General features: G+C 31.6%; 1 protein-coding gene across 5 annotated transcripts in view; it reads left to right on the top strand.

Annotated features, from left to right (window-relative positions):
* Positions 1-3,333: 3,333 nt before the first annotated feature.
* LOC143244884 (cAMP-dependent protein kinase catalytic subunit 1-like) overlaps positions 3,334-19,689 on the top strand; it is a 159,983-nt gene continuing 143,627 nt past the window's right edge. For 2 of the 5 annotated variants that reach the window (XM_076490349.1, XM_076490350.1), the window contains exon 1: positions 3,334-3,414. In XM_076490349.1, coding sequence (XP_076346464.1) covers positions 3,384-3,414 — 31 coding nt within the window. In that variant the 5' untranslated portion in view covers positions 3,334-3,383. The remainder of the gene's footprint in view (positions 3,415-19,689) is intronic. The other 3 variants (XM_076490354.1, XM_076490353.1, XM_076490352.1) reach the window with 3 other exon arrangements.

Genomic DNA, 19,689 nt, shown 5'->3' with positions numbered 1-19,689 from the left:
ATACAATCAGTGGTATGTTGTGCTTAATGTTGCGAAAAGCTACTCCTCGGGAGGTCCAACATGGCCAGGTAGTTAAGGCAATCGACTCGTAATCTGAGAGTCGCGGGTTCAAATCTCCGTTACACCAAACATGCTTGCCCTTTCAGCCGTGGGGGCGTATAATGTAATGGTCAATCATACTATTCGTTGGTTAAAGAGTAGTCCAAAAGTTGGCGGTGGGGATGATGACTAGCTGCATTCCCTCTGGTCTTGCACTGCTAAATTAGGGACGACTTAGCACAGATAGTCCTCGAGTAGCTTTGTGCTAAATTCAAGCAAACCACACCAAGCCTAAGTGTAGACAATGACGTACCACGTTTCTTTAAAACTAATCCCTAGTTTAGAAGCACCTGAGTTACTTAAATAACAGTATACCAGACGCAGCATCGTAGATACGTACAAGGGTAAGTAAAAATTGAAAGACCTTTCTGCAAAAGTTTAGTATTGTAGTGAGCCACCTTTGTTTATGTGCGACAACAGGAAATTCACTTGTTTATTTTTTTGATTTTGACTATCGAATGGGACAAAAAAAAACTTGACTAAATTAGGCCAGGTTAAAATTGTTGTTGATTTTTTTCCTAAATCTGCTTCAGCTATCTAGAATAACCTTTTCTTGTATTTAAGCAACAACCGAATAAAATAAATTTAAAATAAAAGTTTATAAAATAAAAAGAACAAGAAATAAAATATATTAATTCAAAGTTAATGTATCAAGTATAGTTAAAGCCTACGACCGCTAAAAGCATAGTAGTCAGTTTGAACGGTGTCATTAACCATTTCGACAGTGTCCACTAACAAAAAGACATTATAACCTAAAATGTATAAAAATAATATTATTCGCTAAATGCCGTTGCAAAATCATGAAATCAAAATATGGGAACATGTGACTTGACTGTAATATTCCTTAAAACATTATTCACTCGCAGGGTTTAGCGACTGGGTGAAAGACTATGGCCATTGTAGAACCTTTTCAAGACGGCTATGTCCTGATCACTGCACAAACTAAGTATTTCTCTAAAGTCAGTTCTACATGTGGAACAAGTGAAGGATTAATGCTGACAGTGGAGGGCGATTTAGTTATAATAGCAGTAAGCTTATCCTCTCAGTTATCAACAAGACCAGTGAAAAAGTGGATGGATAAAAATAACAGAGAGATGTGCCGGTTATTTCTGAAGATCCAAAAAACTTAATGTAAACAGACATTATGAAATTACAGGGCCTTCAAAGAACTAAGCAACTCAATATAAATGAAAGACAAAGTGTACCACTTAGCTTCAAAGTAATTCAGGAAAAAACAAAACAAAAACAATTATCTTAAAAGTTAACAGTGTACACTGAATCTATATGGAGAGCTCTGTGGGAAACAACAAAGTTGCAGTAACCATGTCCGAGTCTATAGAATAACCTCACTTTCAGCCATCCATGAAACCTGGTACCTAGAAATGGCTTGAGAAGTGTTAATGAAAGAGGATTAAGTAATTCCAGTCCAAACCATTTGAATTATTCGGGTGAAAGAAATATTTTATCAAGGAATGATAGTAATACAAGTAGGAATAGGCCAATCATCAAATTCAGCCATGTCATCTAATGTCATACGAATCACTTTAAACTTTGCTTGGATACAAAAACTAAAGGTAAGAATGGCAGACTCTTTTATTTGCACAAAACAGAGCCCAAAGAGGCAGCGGGAAACATTGCTATATGGGATGCTTTGCCAATGATTAGAGCCTGCAGTTCATCACAAAAATAATTGCGAAGGTCAAATATGAAGCTGAGGTTCATAGAGCTTCATAAAACATGATCTAGACTGGAAATCGTATTTTTACATGATAGATTTTCAGCATAGAAAAACTATGTGCTCTTCAAGAGTGTAAAAGAGGATACAGAAGGTGTTTTTTATTCCCTTGTACGCTTGTATCATGCTTATGTGTAGAATAAATCCAGTTTAGTGTCAAAGAGAAACTCTAAGAACTTTGTTTCAGCAACCAGAAGAATTTATGCACATCTCACATTTAGCTCAGAAACAGAGTGCGAATTTTATTAATGGTATAAATAAATATAAATGTTTCAGATGAAGAGAATTGTCAGCTGTTTTCAGTGGTCAATATTAACAGTTTTTAAGACAATTTTATGTGTTTTTTCAATATTTCAATGTGTTTTATATTTGATACTAACAGAAAATCTGAAATTCGGTAATATAGATACTGCTTGCAATCGTATTCAGGAAGTTATTCAATCAAGTTATGGATTTCAGTACTAAAAAGTGTGACTCTCAACACATAATTCTGGGGCAATTTAAATTTCTCTTTGAATTATCAGGTTAGTTTTGATTCCAAATGACAGAATTCCTCTCTGTCAATTCACAGCGGCACAGCGGTACGTCTGTGGACTTACAATGTAAGAATCCGAGTTTTGATACCCATTGTGGACAGACCACAGATAGCCAATTGTGTTGCTTTGGGCTTAACTTTAAACAAACAAACAAACAATCCTATCAGCTAAAAGTTACGAATATAAATGAGTAGATGGTAATTCCAAAGAATGAAGGTCTCGTATATAAACAACAAAAATATGGTTTAATATATTTGTGAGACAACAACTAAAACCACGATGCCTTTGTTGAGAAATGTTTCTCTGATTAACATTTCAAATCATGTCAGGTAGCTAAAGATTTGTCACTGTCTCCATAATTCATAATAGTGTTGAAGTGGACGGTGATTTGACCTGTTAAAAGTAATAAGTTAATAATTGGAAGAAATGATAGGATCCTTCTCAGCACAATAAAAACGAATAAAAGTAATTCAATCCCATGAATTAAGGATCTTCTATTCCTTACAAATCATGTAGAAATAAACAGCAGAAGATTAAGGGAGACAGAATAGAGAAAATGCAGCATCTTTTAATGCACATTTTTAATGTACAGTTTTCAAGATCTCGGATACAGTACAAGTACATTTCTCTACAACTAAGCTTTTGGAACTAATATTTAAAGAATAACATCATACTCTTGCTTTACACAGTTTAACAAAAGGTTACAGATGGGATGGGCATGATCTGGACACGAAAGTATCAAAAACTAAGTTTTTGTAATAGAAGCTACCCTGCAAGGTTATTGTCAAAAAACTCGGTTGTCATATATAACATGAACGGATGTGACGACATGGACAATAACGACATGGTGATGCTCCAATATCATGTTAATATTTATTTAGTTAACCTTTGTATAAACCTTAATTAAGCAAAACAATCAGGGTAATAGAAATTGAATGAAATTTTTTTTATATCTCCATACAGATTTCAAGTTAGATTTCTTTCTGAAGATTCCTTAGAAAAAGCAAAGAAAGATGCCTCTTTGGAAGGGAAAGAAGAGTGAAAGTAAGAGTTATATTTTGTGTTTTGTGGTAAATATCTTATATTTTACGTAGCTCAAGCTCAGTGAGCTTCCTTAACATCTAAAATATCATAAACACTGTAGTGTCTAAATACTTTTTATACCTTCTGGTATAAGACAGTCTAATCATATACCAGCATAAGAATTTAAGTGCCTTAGTGTAGACAATGACATAACAACTTTCTTAAAAAAAGCTCAGAAGCACGTGAGTTACTTAAATTAAATCAGCTTATGTGTTTTAAATTTTCGTTATTTATTTTCTAAGTTTCTATAGTTAAGCAGATAATGTTAGATATTTCAGGTATGCACATACAGAATCTTAATGGCTGTATCAGATATATGATAAAATAGTTACAATTAGGAACACTATGTATTAAAAGAATAATTAAAAGGAGTTATTATGCCAAAACAATCTAAAAGTATGTTATAAACTTTATTAATGATTCTTAGCCATAGTAACAAAATACAGGAAATTGTTCTCTGTTCATTCTTTGATGCAAATTAAAAAGTGAAGTAGCTCTTTTTCTTTTTCACTGTGTCGATGAGATAGTTTATCCACATGTATGTAATATGTTATATTTTTGCTTATAATGTTGGAAGTTATTTATAATAAATAAAAACAAACCTGTTTTATACAAGTTCAGTTTTTATATCTAGCTATAAGTATGAATAATCATTTTTTATTCAAATGAATTAAAGTTCAATTTTTAAATTTATTTTTCAAATTAACAAATATTTTGAATTGTAGCTTACTTCTAAGATAAAATTTGCATAAAATATACATAAATTTTTGCTAGCTGTAATAAAATTCCCAATTTCAGTTATAAAGTACCCTTCTTAGATGTATTTTACAACCGTGTTGACGAGTTATCTTTTACTCTATTGAATAGTTACGAAGTGATAGATCGCAAGAAGCCACATACGGAACAAAGACATAATAATTTGTATAAATTGAATGAGTTCTTACCCTTGAAAACTGTATTTTTAAGTCTAAAAATAGTTTTACAAAAAAAGGATGAAGAGTACTAACTTTGCTTTAATATTACTGAACTGTATTATTTAAAGCAAAGTTAACAGAGATTTAACTCAATCTGAAACTGAAATTCTGATATAAATTAGATAACATTTTCATTAAATTGGCCCTAAGGGCAGAAGGCATAAACCTTTTTAAGTGAGCATACATTCTAGAAAATGTTGGTGTGTGGTAAACATTCATATCGTAGCAACATTATGAAGTTCCAGAATTTGCAGTCTTGAATAATATGTTGTGAATCTATAATCGGATATTTAATATGTAAATAATGTAAACAAAAATTTCTTTGCTGCTATACCTCAAAAGTGAGCAAAATTGGCATTTTTAGAGGAATGGTTATTAGGTAATTAGGTATTCTGTTAGATTTCCATGATAGTTTGAAATAAACCAGTTATAGTGAGTGCAATCATGTAAACCCCTTAACTTGATGCTAATTATTTTTGTTAATCATAAAACGTGGATTTTTAGCAGTAAAACATGTTTTGTTAAACCATATTTTCGTTATTAATGTCACGTTTCATTTATTAAATATATGATTTGCCATTCTCGACGCATTTCACAAAGTCACTGTTTTTAAAATATAAAACATTTTGGATGTATTCATTCTTTTTCATGTACGACAGTGTAATTTTAAGGTTTTCACATTATTGGACGTAAAAGGAATTTGTATAATTCAGCACAAGGTTGCTATTCAGTGTAGTACAAAAATATGTGCAAACACGAACCGAACATATACGTGAAATATAAGTCATCACATATTGCATAAATGTAACATTGTAGCTCAACCTGACAAGTTTATTGTAATCAGTAGGGCTGTTATTAACGTTCTTTGTTTTTTTCTGGGTGTGCATGCAGGAAATTGTAACACGTGAGGATGGGAGTTAGGTTTGAAAGTGTGCATTTCACACACACCCTGACATGAGTAAATCTTACGATTTTTAAGCTGGTATCAAATCAGTAAAACTCAGCTTTTCCTTTTCGTCACATTCTGAGTTTATGACCTTATCTTATAAAGTCGGTCGAGTCATTAAATAACTTGTTATTTAAGCATAACATACGTATGCTTACTACGTTTCTCTAAAACCAAAAAAAAATGATTTTTTAAACTTTATTCTAAACACTGTACACATCTAGAATAGGTTTATAACACTACATTCACCAACTTTATCCTCTTTTAATCCTCGACCAACGAAACACTTTCCAGAAAGTTCTCAAATGTTTAATACTCTAATCTTTGTCCTGCAATAAAAAGACGGTGCAAGTATCCTTTGTCTTAGTGGTGTGAATGTGATGAGGACGATCAAGTGTGCACACTTTTGTAGGGTATGATTGTTAAGAATGTTAAACTTGTTTCAAAATGGTATCCAACATGACTTGTATTTCTTCATTATTCATTGCTAAGAGAAGCAACTTGAAAAAGTAGTAAGTACTCTAAGCAAAATCACAAATTATGGACTAAGCACTTGCAATGCGAGCACCTAGTGACACAGCTAGCAGAATATGAGAAGTTATGTCAACCACCCTGTTATATCTTCTATATATAGTACCATAGAGGTGTTTTGTCCGTTACTAGGGCTCATCAGGCCGTGTAGGATATAACCAACACAGGTATCGTTGAGACACTATTAATGTCATCAAACTGTATGAACAACAACTGTTATACTATGAACTAAATGAAGCCGGTGAGGAGTAATTTTTACCAGTTTTATCTAAGTTATTTACAAATACAAATTAGGATAGTAACTAATAATATTTTTTTATTTTAAAGCACTTCTTATTATTATTTATTTTTTCGTTTAATCAACCATTAATCTGAAGAACTCGCGAGTTATCAAACTAGTTTTTTTGTCATTAAGTTATTTCTCGCACATTTTACGATATATTTACTAATACCAGCTCTAGCGGTATGAAGCAGTTAATTTAACTAGCGTCCACTTGGCGGAGGCAGTTACATATATATTCTTGTTTGTTTGTTTTGAACTTCCCGCAAAGCTACTTGAGAGTTATGGCGATATGAGATTTATTTAATTTAATCGAGATTTGTGAGAAAAATGTTCCAAACAGACAAACGCAAGCATATTATTCATATAGATTATAAAATACATTCCATTCTCTCCTCCCCCAAAATAAGCATATTATTTGAAACTCGGGTCATTTCTATGATTCTGTTCAGTATGTCTTGGTTACATTGAATGTTGCTTGGGATATGAAATTCTCGACATATAATGAAACCGAAGAATGGTTTCATAGACCACTATACAATTCTTTATACAACTACAAAGAGTTAAAAACGTCGAAATTAATATTTCTGTGATTGCTATGTCTACAATTAACTTATCACCTTATTAGAGAATAACCACTTTTTCTTCGAAAGTTGATAAGTAGCATTTGTGTTTGTCAGTCAAAGAGATCTGGACGACAAGTAGTCTCGTAATTTTTTATTTGGCCTCACTTGATTTGGTAGATCTGAAAGAAATAAGAGCGTGTTAATGTTGTCAATTAATTTTCTACACCTGTCTGCAAACCTAGTAGTCGAACAAGACTTAGAAATAGATAACTGTGTAGGCAACCAGAATAAATGTTATAATTAGTTATTGAATATCGTCATCCCAATACTCCCAGTGTAAATTCTCTTTTATGTGGGTTTTAGCGGATAAACTCTACTCATTCTATAGCTTAAATCTTATATCAGGTTACTCCAGTATATCCCGATGACGTCAGATGATTGACACTATACTTATCACTTTTAATACTTTAAATTAACATTTTGAAAATAACTTGCGATAGCATGCATATTAAACAATTGTGAAAATGTGACACTGGTGTCTTTTATAAATGATAAGATTATACGAGCTGGTGAGATAAATGAACACAGTTACCCTATTAATTGTTCTTTCATCCATACTCTTTCAAACAATAACTAACTTATATGAAATGACATTTACACATTGTTTAACTGCATCTAAATAGAATGAATCACATATATTTATAATATAGCTGCGCTAGCTGAACCTAATTTAGCAGCGTAAGACTAGAGGAAAGGAAGCTAGTCATCACCCAGAGATAAAAGAGTGAGCATCGGTGGTGTGATGGGGATTTGAGCCCGAAACCCTCTGATTACGAATCGAGCGTCCTAACTACCTGGCCATGGAGTATTATCTTCATTATAAATTATATTTTGAATACTATGTGACGTATAAAGCATCGTATTCTAGTATATCCCACTTTAAACGTTTCTATTTGTCTTTGAGCAATAAAAAAAAGCATTATTTCACTGCCATGAGCCAGTTAAAGCCACAGCAAAATTACAGACTGGACAATAGGCAAAATGTGTAAAAACACAGATCCACACACACATACAGATATATATATTTATTTATTCACTGTAAGTTCTCCAAAAACTTTAAAGGGGATCTCTATATATGTGAAACGTAACATCAGAAAATATTTTGAATTTATTTATATTAATTTAATAAACTAAGTAGCTTGAAATATTAAAATAAACGAACGTTTTGAATTGTAAATCGATCCATTGAATGAGTTTTGGAAATGCATGTGTAACCAAATGTGCATCTCTTGTCTGTTAAAATCACAACACATATTTCAATATTTGCAGTTACCTGTAACTATCAGAATTTTTCTGCTTATTGAGATACATAAAACTGGTATCTTAACAGGGCAGAATATTTAACATAATGCTATAGGGTCACTTATCCTATGAAGCAGTAAATAATGTTATACTTCATGTATAAATGTATTTGAAGATCGCTGGTATAGGTATTAAAACGTTTATTAAAATAAAGTAGAGAACAACGTTTTGATCTTTTTAGGTCATCTTCAAGTTTAAAGGAGCTTGCAACTGACCGTTTTTTGGCACATATCTTAGGGACGAGAGTGTAAATGGGTAGGGGATTATAAGGGGCGTTGTAATATATGTTAGGTTATCAATTAAGTATAAAGGTGTTTCTTTATATTGGTTTAATTTTGGTTTGAGTTTGTGTATAAGTAGGGCTTCTTTGTTTTGTTTATGTTTGTTTCCCTACTTAGTATCTGGGTGTTTTTTGTAGTTATGTTGTGATTATTTGATTTGCAGTGTTCAAAAACGTGTGAAGGTATTTTTTTCGTGTTCTTTGAATCTGGTTTCCATTTTTCTGCATTGTTGCATTGTATTTTATAAATATTGTTGGTGTTGTGTTTCTCAGTGTAGTTTTTACATAGTATGAACTATAATTTTATACCTGGTTTTTAAATATATTTGGTGTTTACTGGAATGTTATGTTTTGTAAAAGGTTTTCTTTTCCAAATGTTGGTTATTTTTTGCTGATATCAAAAATATATGGTATGCAGCAGTGTAAAGTTTTATAATTTGTTGTTTCTTGAGATTTATTACTGTTTGCTTATTGTTAACAATGTTGTTGATCTAGGTGTGTATATTTTTCAACGGCGTTTGGAGGAAATCTGTTGATATTGATGAAGTGTTGTTTTATTTTGTTCATTTCATAGTCAGTTTTATGGGGTGAACATAGTTTTGTGATTGTGTTTATTGGGTTTCTTAGTATGTTGAGTTTTTATTTTGTTTCATGGGATGGATCTCGGGGAATGTGTAGTCCAGTATGGATGATTTTTCTGTGGATTTCCGTTTTAATTTGTGTATCGGTTCTTATGATCATGAGGTTTAAAAATGCTATTTGGTTAGTTTTTTTTCGTGTTCACAGATGAGCTTGATGTTGAAGTGTATCGAGTTAAAGTGGTTGAAAAAACTAAATGTGTGTTCTATTGATGTGAATTCAGCAATTGTATCGGCAACAAATTTGCACCAGTCTAGTGGGGGTGTAAGGCTAAATTTATTACTTGAGACTCAATCTGTGTGAAAAAACTTTGGCTAGAACTGGTGATACGGGATTGTCCATACTTAAGCCATTTATTTTAGGTCATTGAACATAAAGTTAGTTTTGGTGATAATGTGAATTCTATGAGGGTTGCTAATTGGCTCCTGGTGATGTCTATCAGTGGGTTGGGGCCTTGGATATAAATTTCTAAAGCTATCTTGTAGGTTTCGGTAGTTGGGACTTCTATAAAGAGGTAGATTACACCAAACCTGGTCATTAAGGCTTTACAGTTTAGTTGGTCAAGAATACATTTAAAGTTAAAAGAGGCTTTTGACTTGAAGTTGGTTTCTCATCGTCACGAATTTATCCTGTATAACTTAGCCACTTCTAACAAGGGAGAGTAAATAAAGGGATAGATTAAATATGGAGAACTACAAAGTACCTTTTCAAACACTCTTTAGATAAATGAGCATTAGTTAATATTTTACCTTGAAATCTTTCTTTTAAATCCCATACAAAGTAATTTTATTGGAAGAAAAGTTTTGTTTGTTTGTTTATAATCAAGCACGTCGCTACGCAATGGGTTATCTGTGTTATGCCCACCACGGGTATCGTAACCGGGTTTTTAGTGGTGAGTCTGCAGATATGTCGCTGTGCCACTGGGGGACAGGAAGCAAAGTTAGTGGTTGTTATAATGCATGGGTTTTACTTGATGTTGAATAGAAAAAAAAACAGGATATTTCAAGCCTTGTAATGTAAGGAATTTGTACTTTGATATAGAAAAGTGATAAAACTGACATTTGGAAGGAGTGGTTCGTAAACAGTACATGTTTAATAGCTCATATTTGAAATGACAAAGTTTAGAGTCAGCCTCTTCGTGGCGTTTCAGTTGTGAAACACTAACAGTACAGAAAAAGATTTCCTAATGCTGGGTTTTAAATGTTATTTCTGAACTATTATTATTCTACTGTAATTATCTGTGTCAAATCTATGAACTCCAAATTACGTAGCACTAATTTAATTACTTCCATTCTCAAATGTCAAATCCGATTTACTCGGATACTTCTGTTTTAACATCTTATCTGATTCCTTTGCTACGGTTTGGCTTATGGAAAAACTTTTAACAAAATTACCAATTGAACCATAAAAATAAATGTGTGACCGGGTTAACTCACAAACAAAGGTTTATCAGAATATAAATAAGGAATACTGTTGTTTCTCAACTGCGGGTTGTGTCAGCTTATGCTTACCTATGGAAGAGAGAGTTTTGAAAATCTTAAAATAGAATCATATACTAAGGTCAAACAAGTAAAACATTGGCAAAATTAATATCGATTTCTTTGTTTTATTGACTATTTTTTAAACTTTCAATGACGATAATGGTGTTTTAACAAAACAAAAAACCAACAAAAATGTATGTATAGTAATCTAACGAAATTATCTGACAAAATAAGGTATTTAAATTATATTCAATAGCAACATTTTCTCGTTTTCTACTGACATAGTTTGTGAAAATGAAATAGTAAAAAATGAAGACCCATGCTAGTACAACGGTAAGTTTACGGATTTACAACGCTAAAATCAGGAGTTCGATTCCTCTCGGTAGACTCAACAGATAGTCAGGTTATGCTTTGTTATAAGAAAACACACACACAACAAAAATATAATTAGGTGTATTTGATAATTTTTAAAATAGCCCAATTTTTGGGGGATAGTTGTTTTTGGATTTACAAAGCTAAAAGCAGGGGTTCGTTTTTCCTCGGTGGAGACAGCAAATAGTTCGATTTGTCGTTCTCCAGGAAATCACGCACACACATACTCTTTTTTGGGTAATATCTTTTACGTCAGAATGGGAAATTTCCGAAGATTTAGTACAATATATAGTTCTTCTGTATAGTTTTCGTCGTTCCACAACAGAATATTGAAACTTATAAAGTAAAAACAAAGTTCCACTACATACACATATTTGCTTTTGCTACTATTTGTGTTTTAATCATTATTTAATAAATTTATTGTTGTTTCTGTTTAAAACACATCTTATTTATTTAATTTTTTAAGCTAAGATATGCATCTGTTTGTAATACGAACTTGCTCAAATTACACATTTTACATTATCCACGTGTCCAATAATGTAATATTAGGTTTATCACGTGTATATTTTGCCGGTACTCGTATCTTAGCATATACGAGTATTCAGAAAGAGAACATTGATCGTTCCTTTATCTTTCTTTAAGTTATAGGTTTATGTTTCCATTTCTTTACCTTGTTTCATGAACTTTTCCCAGCAGTACTATATAAATGCATTGATAAGCTGGAAATTAAGGATTATAGCAGCAGGTAATAATAAATTGAAGGTCCTTTACCTAATCAATTAAAGTAAGCACTAAAGATAATATCAAAGAGAATGTATACAAACATAATAACAATATGAGATTTTTAATTACAGTGCGATGTCAACCTAATATGGTTGTGTTTATAAGAAATGTCATTAATTTAGAACAAAGGGAAACAAAATGTAGCTAATAACGTAATTAAATTACATAAATTGCACTTATCCTGTTGGTGTCTTCTGGTACTTAAATATAAAATGGCTCAACGGAAACCGTACCATTTGATACCTCAAATAACGTGTCTGGTCTCTAACAAATTTTAAAAGCAAGAAAATAACTTGGGTGATTCATTCTTCAAGAAATCACTAATTAAGATAATCAAGTAGCAAAGGATAAAAGTAACAGCTAATCTTTTGCTGTTAAAGTTAGTTCTGTAATAAAGCTTTTCAACTTGTTGCTTGAACCAACATTGTAAATATATAGGGAAAGGGTATTAGATAATTTTGTTTCTGATAACACATACACATCGGAGCAATGACCTCTGAAAGCTAATCTTGAAAATGTCAACGCCATGTTCATGATTACAGGTGTGAAATTACACGAACTGTGAATAAATGTAGGTTATTATGGGCAAGCAGAATGAGTTCAATCTAAAGCTAAAGTTTTGATTTTCAATGATCATCTTTAAATAGAACAGGTAATATTGTACTAGAATAAAAAAAGCAGTTTAAGTACATGGTGACTTTTCTTTAAAATACTTTAACTTTTAAATATCCCATGCTTTAAAACTTCTTAGCTTGATTAATTCAAGTTCCAAAAAGTGAAATATAATCTTTCTCAGCGTCTTTTAATGTGCCTTGGAAGAAACAAATAGCGCTGTTCATATTATATTTTTAGATATTTAGTTTTAATAAGTTAATAGTAACAAGCTCTAACGTAAAGTTAGTTTTACCATCTTACAGCAACATCAGAAGACTGAAAGACTCTTCATCTGTTAAAATAGTTATGCCACTTTGCTGTAAATGTCCTAAACTGAAATCACGTCTCCTGAATGGACTTCCCGGGTAGATTAGATAACGTCTGCAAGGCCTTGGCACATTTATCGCTATTTGTCTTTCAAAAATGGCTTACTTACAGGTTGTTATCTGTTAACATGAGAAACATAATTAATTTTTCTTTTTTGTTAGAGAAGGAAACTTCTTGGTAACTGTAAGATCTACCTCGTTTGTCTACTATATCGTCAATAATATTCTTGGAAATAAATTAAAATTATTATAGTCACGAGAACCATCTATGTAGGGTTATTTTAAACTTTTGTTTATTAAGTAAAATATTGTTTGCTTGTTTAGAATTAAGCAAAACGTTCCTCACAAGGGGTTATTTGAACTCTACCAACCATGTTCAAAACCCAGTTTAGAAGGATGGGAGTCTGCAGACATGTCGCTGTGCCACTGGGGGGCGAGTAATTGAGTTAATTTGGTAATAAGATAAAGAGCTTGGTAATGTATAGCTTCGGTAGGATAAAATATTTACTAAACTTTAACTCAACGGTATTTGTTGATTTAAATATTTATTTGATTCGGTCTTATATTATTAGTTTGTTAAAATTATGTTTACAAGAGTCATTTTTAACATTGTTTACATTATGAGTTGAAAATAAAATCATATATTCTCCTGGGTTGTCAATCAAGAGTCTTCTGTGAAATGCCTGTTTTTGACATAGCTTTGAAAAGAACCTCAAGTCTCGGCATGGCCAAGTGTGTTAAGTCGTTCGACTCGTAATCCGAGGGTCGCGGGTTCCAATCCCGGTCGCACCAAACATGCTCGTCCTTTCAGCCGTGGGGGCGTTATAATGTGACCCTCAATCCTACTATTCGTTGGTAAAAGAGTAGCCCAAGAGTTGGCGGTGAGTGGTGATGACTAGTTGCCATCTTACACTGCTAAATTAGGGACGGCTAGCACAAATAGCCCTCGAATAACTTTGTGCGAACTTCCAATACAAAATACAAAAGAACCTCAATTTATACTGACAAACTGGTCATAGCAACACAAGTCTTTACCAGTCTAATGTTTTATAGGGTATTCATGATGTATTTCAGTTGTGTGTGCGTCCTATAAGACTTACAATAAGGTTTAAAACCTTAAATAATTGGATAAAATAAAAGCTCTTTTGCTTTTAGCTCCCAAGAACAGAGCAGTTCTGTCTAGATATTGGCAAGTTATGGTATAGCCTGATTAACTAGGATACTCGACTTACAATTTGCGAATTACGCCTCGAATTTTTTCATTGAACGTGCTCACCTCCTCACCTTTGGAAACTTTCTAATGTGACAGTCAATCCCACCGTTCGTTGATAAAGAGTAGCCCAAGAGTTGACGATGGGTGGTGTTGACTAGCTGTCTTCTCTCTAGAGTATCACTTCAAAATAGAGACGGTTAGTGCAAATAACTCTCAAGTAACTTTGTGCGAAATTCAACAAGTAAGTAAACAAAACCTTTCTTGTTTTAGAGAAAATCGTATCTTTAAACTTTATTTCAAACTTTGTAAAATTTGAAGTATACATTTTTCTTTTCAAAATTTATCGGACTTCATGCATAGGTTTTGTGATATAATTTTGATTCAAAAACATTTTTTTTTCCTTGTACAGTTTCTCATTTGCGTGGAAGAGAATTTACTGAATGTTAAAAAATAATCTAGGAAAGGTCTTGATTTTATATCGATATATAGCGAGGAAGGCTGTTTTAAGGTTGGTTTACTCTGTTTATATTTCAGCTGATACAAAGTGGAAGCTGGTACTGTTCAAAAGGGAATAACATTTTAACACCTTTTGTAACTTTTCTAAAATGTCTATGCTTTCTTTCATTAGGTCACTATACTTTTGATTTTTGTAATTAAAAATGTTATTTGCAAAATCACTTTTTTATGCCAGACATGGTATTATCTGGATTAACGCTGTTTTCCTAATTTCGTGTTTTGACAGATGTGATACAAATTTCTGATGCTTTTTCAAAACTATTTCAAAATGGAAGCATGTTTTACATTAACTATATTTATTTAATTATACACTCCTTTTTTCATGTGGAAGTTTTTGCAAAAAATGATCAACAAGATGATAATGCGTAGATATTAAGTTGTTTTGAAGTGCGTAATAGTAATGTATTTTAAGTTAATTGAATGTCGATAAAACTCATATGAATGGAGTTTCACTTACTAAAAACAGTTTTCTTTAACGTAAATTAATATGTGCAGATACGTAATGTAGATATCAGTTCTAGTTTCAGTCATAATGTTTCTATTTCTTTGTAGTTAAGCAGAAAGATACAGAATAAGCTATCTGTGTTGTGTTTACCAAGGGAATAACACTATTTTTAGTGTTATAAGGCTTCTTACTTTATTTTATTCAAAATCTTATTCGAAAGACATTAATTTTTCCCTGCTGATTTTCCCTACTTTAATAGATGTAATTTGCATGTATCTAAGAAAAAAAAGTTTAAATTATACTAATAAAAAATTATAATACCAGATGGTTGTAATATTAAGGGATACTTGTCCAATAGGGCCTACAAATGATTTCCAGGTTATTTCTTAGAAGGTTCAAGACTGCATAGATAAAATGATAAACAGTCTTGATACACATGTATTATTCAATTGTGTTGTAATTGCAATTTCATTATAAAAATTCGTGCAGTTTGTTTGGTTTTGAATTTCGCACAAAGCTACTCGAGGGCTATCTGTGCTAGACATCATCACCCACCGCCAACTCTTGGGCTACTCATTTACCAACGAATAGTGGGATTGAATGTCACATTATAACGCCCCCACGGCTGAAAGGGCGAGCATGTTTGGCGCGACGGGGATACGAACCCGCGCCCTCTCAGATTAGGAGTCGCACGGCTTAACACACTTGGCCATGCCGGGCCTGAAAATTCGTGTAGTAGTTAATAAGAGAAGGGTCATTTTACTTTCCCTAAGTGTTGCTGTTTGTTCACTAAAGCTATGTCAAAATGCAGTGGTGAATTTTCAAACTGTGATATACAGTTTCGTCTCATTGTGGACAATAATAATGTTAATAAAAATTTATAAAGGTTATTAGAAAGTTCAATTATTATGAATTATTTAATTAAATATAATTTTCATATAAAATAATAGTGTGTGTGTTTTTCGTATAACAAAGCCACAAAGGGCCAGCTGCTCAGCCAACCGAGGGGAATCGAACCTCTGATTTTAGCGGTGTAAATTCAGAGACATACCGCTGTACTAGCGGGAGACATTTTAGAATAGTGATACATCGATGTTTACTTATATTTTAAACATTTGTAGCATGCTGTATAAGTTGATGTGTATTATACTGAAAAATTATTTATAATTTTGAATATTTCTTATATGATACTCCTAGTTTCTAAGACGCTGAGACTTAATTTTTAATCGATAACTACTGCAATAACGGTAATTTAATCTTGTAGGGGATTAATGGCTAGTATTATAAAAAAATGAAATCTCAAAGTAAAAATTCTGCTGATAAACGTAATTTGTAAAATAATTTGTTTATTGTTAAATGAAGAGAAAAGTTAGCTTTTAGTGAATACCGATGTATTAAAGCGCGATATTTATAGGAAACCATGTAATATTTAAGAATTGTATCTTGAAATGTTTTCCAAACTTCCAATATCATCTTACTCTATACTGAAGTATGAAGGCGGTATCTTGTAAATAGGGAACTTCAGTTAACACAAGTAAAGAAAAACTTTTTGAAAAGAAAGTAAATGTAAGGATGACTAATATCAGTCCTTCAAAAACAATGCAAACAAGATCGTAGGGATGGCATAGGGGATATGTAAGGGGTATGTTTGATTCATCTTATTATAGTGTTTTAATAGATATGCGAATATTTTATTTTTAACTAAGTTCTAAATACAATGAGGTTCCAATTGTAATATATATCTTTATCTATTATTAGCTCTTGAATCCTGTTTCATCCTGTACTTACGCTTTTAAAGGAACACTAGATTTATGTGAAAAAGCTAATTTTAGAGGTTATTGATAACCTCGTTCACACTAGAATTATGTTTTAAATAAAATTAATACTTAGTTACTGATAATTATAAAAGCGGATACTCTTTTTAAAAGTAAAAGTATGTTACCTCAGTGAATTAGGTTGACACCATGATTTTGTTTTTTGAGTTAAGTTGTAATTTAAAAGAAGCAGAAGAAAGAAGAACAAGAAATTCAGACTTTTTACTGTGTTATTTACAGATATTACTGTAACTGAGTCATTATGTGGATTTTGTTATAAAAGGAAACACTGTATATAGTATTCTAAATTTCTAATGATCTACTGAAGAGATATTTATAATACCATTTAGATTAATAATCTGAGCCATTCCTATGTAGGAAGTGCTACTATCTGCTTGATAACTGTGAAAAGAAAGCAGAAACATGTTCTAAGAGAATGTTTATTAATTAATTTTGTGAAAAATTAATAAGCAATATTTGCAGAGATAATTTAGATATTGGATTATTGTCAGATTTTTTTTACAAAAACTTAGTTATTTTTATTGTGCTAATGTTTATGGGTAATATTACTTTACTATGAATATTTGTATGAAATTAAATCTCTGTATTAATGGAGTATAATTATTTATAGTTGTAACATTTGTTCTGTGTTGTGAATATAATATATAGAGTATGGAAGTCATAATTACACTAGACTGATTGCTATTTTTTGTCTGTAATTTTAACAAATGTTTCTATTAATTAGTCAATACTTTGTTGTTACTACTAGGCACAAACATTGTGAGAAAGTTGTCACTATACTCAAAAAACAACTAATTTGATAATTTTAAAAATTCATTTGCAAAACACTTCAAATTAATAAAGTTCTGTCTAATAGTCGTTTAACATACAGTTATTAATAATATATGCGGAAAAAAAACTTGCATTTTCATGGTTTATCAAGCTTGTCTTAACCATATTACCTTTTCAATACATTATCACAATAACACAACAATTAGTAAAACTGTTTGTGCCTTTTTTAGATAGCTAAAACTTTTACTTTGGCGTTAGCCCTCTGTAACTTTGAAGAGACAGACTTGAAAGAGGAGAGCTCCATCTACTCTAATCGAGTTCTTCCGGTGGGTCAGCTTTATGGATTTAGAATGCTAACATCAGAAATTTGATTACTTGGAATGAACAGAGTGCTGATAGCCTATTTGTAGCTTTCGGCTAAAACAGCAACAAAACTACTATTTTTGGATAGTTGGATTTGACCATCACTCATATAACGTAGCTAGAACCACAACATTTGGTGCGATATTTATTCTTTTCAACAGTAATGAGGCACGAACTATAGATAAAACCTTGGATTTTCAGTCAAGTACACTAAACATTAATCTTCTTACAATTAAACATTCTTGTTACCTGTGTGTAATTAATTACAAATTATAACTGTTACACCAGCTAATTGTAATAATCGTTAAACACAAACACACTGGTTTCCTGTTATTAAAAATTAAAATACGTTATTTAAATATACTTAAGCAAAAAAATCTTTACAAAATGAAAAAAAATCGTCATAAACTCCACTTAAAACGTGAATAGTTTAGAAGAATTGTTAAAATTGGTTTTGTTCACAAACAGTTCTTTCAAACAAAAATAAATCCTTTTTGTCTAGCATCTCAAAAATTAAGTAACTCTAAATTTATGAGTTTTAAAAAATCGTTCGCTATCAAAGGATTGACCATATTCCATCATATTAGTTAATTTTATGTATTTGCTTGTTAGAACATTCAATGCAAAAAAGCGATCAGAAGAGTTTGAATGAGTCATTGATTATAGAACGTAAAATGAATAAGAGATCCAGGTTTAATTTTTGGTTGGAATTACTTTCAAGATTTGGAGTCTATTTGGTTACATTTTTTTTATTCAGCTCAGATGCTATTAAAACCAACAAAACCATAGACTCACAAGAAATCTGGCACATAAAAACAAATTACAAAAATATGGTAAGAAAAAAATGGACTTCATCCTGGATTTAAATTTAAGGTTAATATGTATCAGGTATTCTTATGACTATTTCCCGTTAATTTAGTCACTTGAACTTTCTAAAGGAAGATGTGTGTGTAGATTCTTCACAGGTTCCAACTGTAGCAGAGAAAATAAACTAAAATAATAGTGAAGTTGTACATTCACATTTTGTATTTCAATTAATTTACTGCAATATGTACTTTAAATGACATAGATCCCTTGGATAGTTCTACCATTGTGAAAGGAAATGTTGGTTGTTAGAACAAATTCCTATTAATATATTTTTTGTACCGATAAGCAGAATAAAAACAATATTATTATTAAGTTTTCAAGCCGTATTAAGATTTTACCTTCAGCTGACTCTCAGATCGAAAGAAAAAGTTACTCAAGAGTTGTAACTGTGTAAATACTAATTTACGTGGTCATTTGTCTTTGAGAAAGATTATCTCTCCACGTGTGATTCCTTAATTATGTCTGAAAGAAGCTGCAAGTTGTTGAAATATGTGCCGATGCTCGGGTTGTCTAGACTAGTACCTTGTTACAAGCCGTCTATTTTTTTTTCATTACCAAAAATAACTCTAACATGTCAGCTTCTGACGTTAAGAGGCTCGTTGTTGATCATATAAACCAGTGGGAAGTGGGTTAAGAAGACACAAACATATGTGATTACTTGATGATCGATACAATTAAGTCTAAACAAGAACTTTAGAAATTACGTATTAAACAACCTTTTGTAAGTAATAATGACCTTGTGGTCCAAATCATGTGTTATTCCACTAATATATTAAATTTCCATGCTCACTTAAATGCTAAATAAGAATTAATTCAATGTTTGTAAAAATATCTATTTTATGTGAGTCAAAGATGTGCTTGAGCTAAGATTCCATGCTCATTTAAGTACTATGTAAGATAGTATTATATATCTTGAAATTATATTTTTCTTTTAAAAATTTGATTTATTGACAATTTGTTATATTTACTTATATAAGGAGAGAATTTAATACTGTTAAATTTTAAATATGGCCGTGAGAAGAGTGTATTAGG

The sequence above is a fragment of the Tachypleus tridentatus genome, chromosome 2, assembly GCF_004210375.1.
Source record: "Tachypleus tridentatus isolate NWPU-2018 chromosome 2, ASM421037v1, whole genome shotgun sequence".
Taxonomy (NCBI): domain Eukaryota; kingdom Metazoa; phylum Arthropoda; class Merostomata; order Xiphosura; family Limulidae; genus Tachypleus; species Tachypleus tridentatus.
Note: the sequence above shows the minus strand (reverse complement) of the source record. Positions and strands in the feature narration are given on the sequence as shown.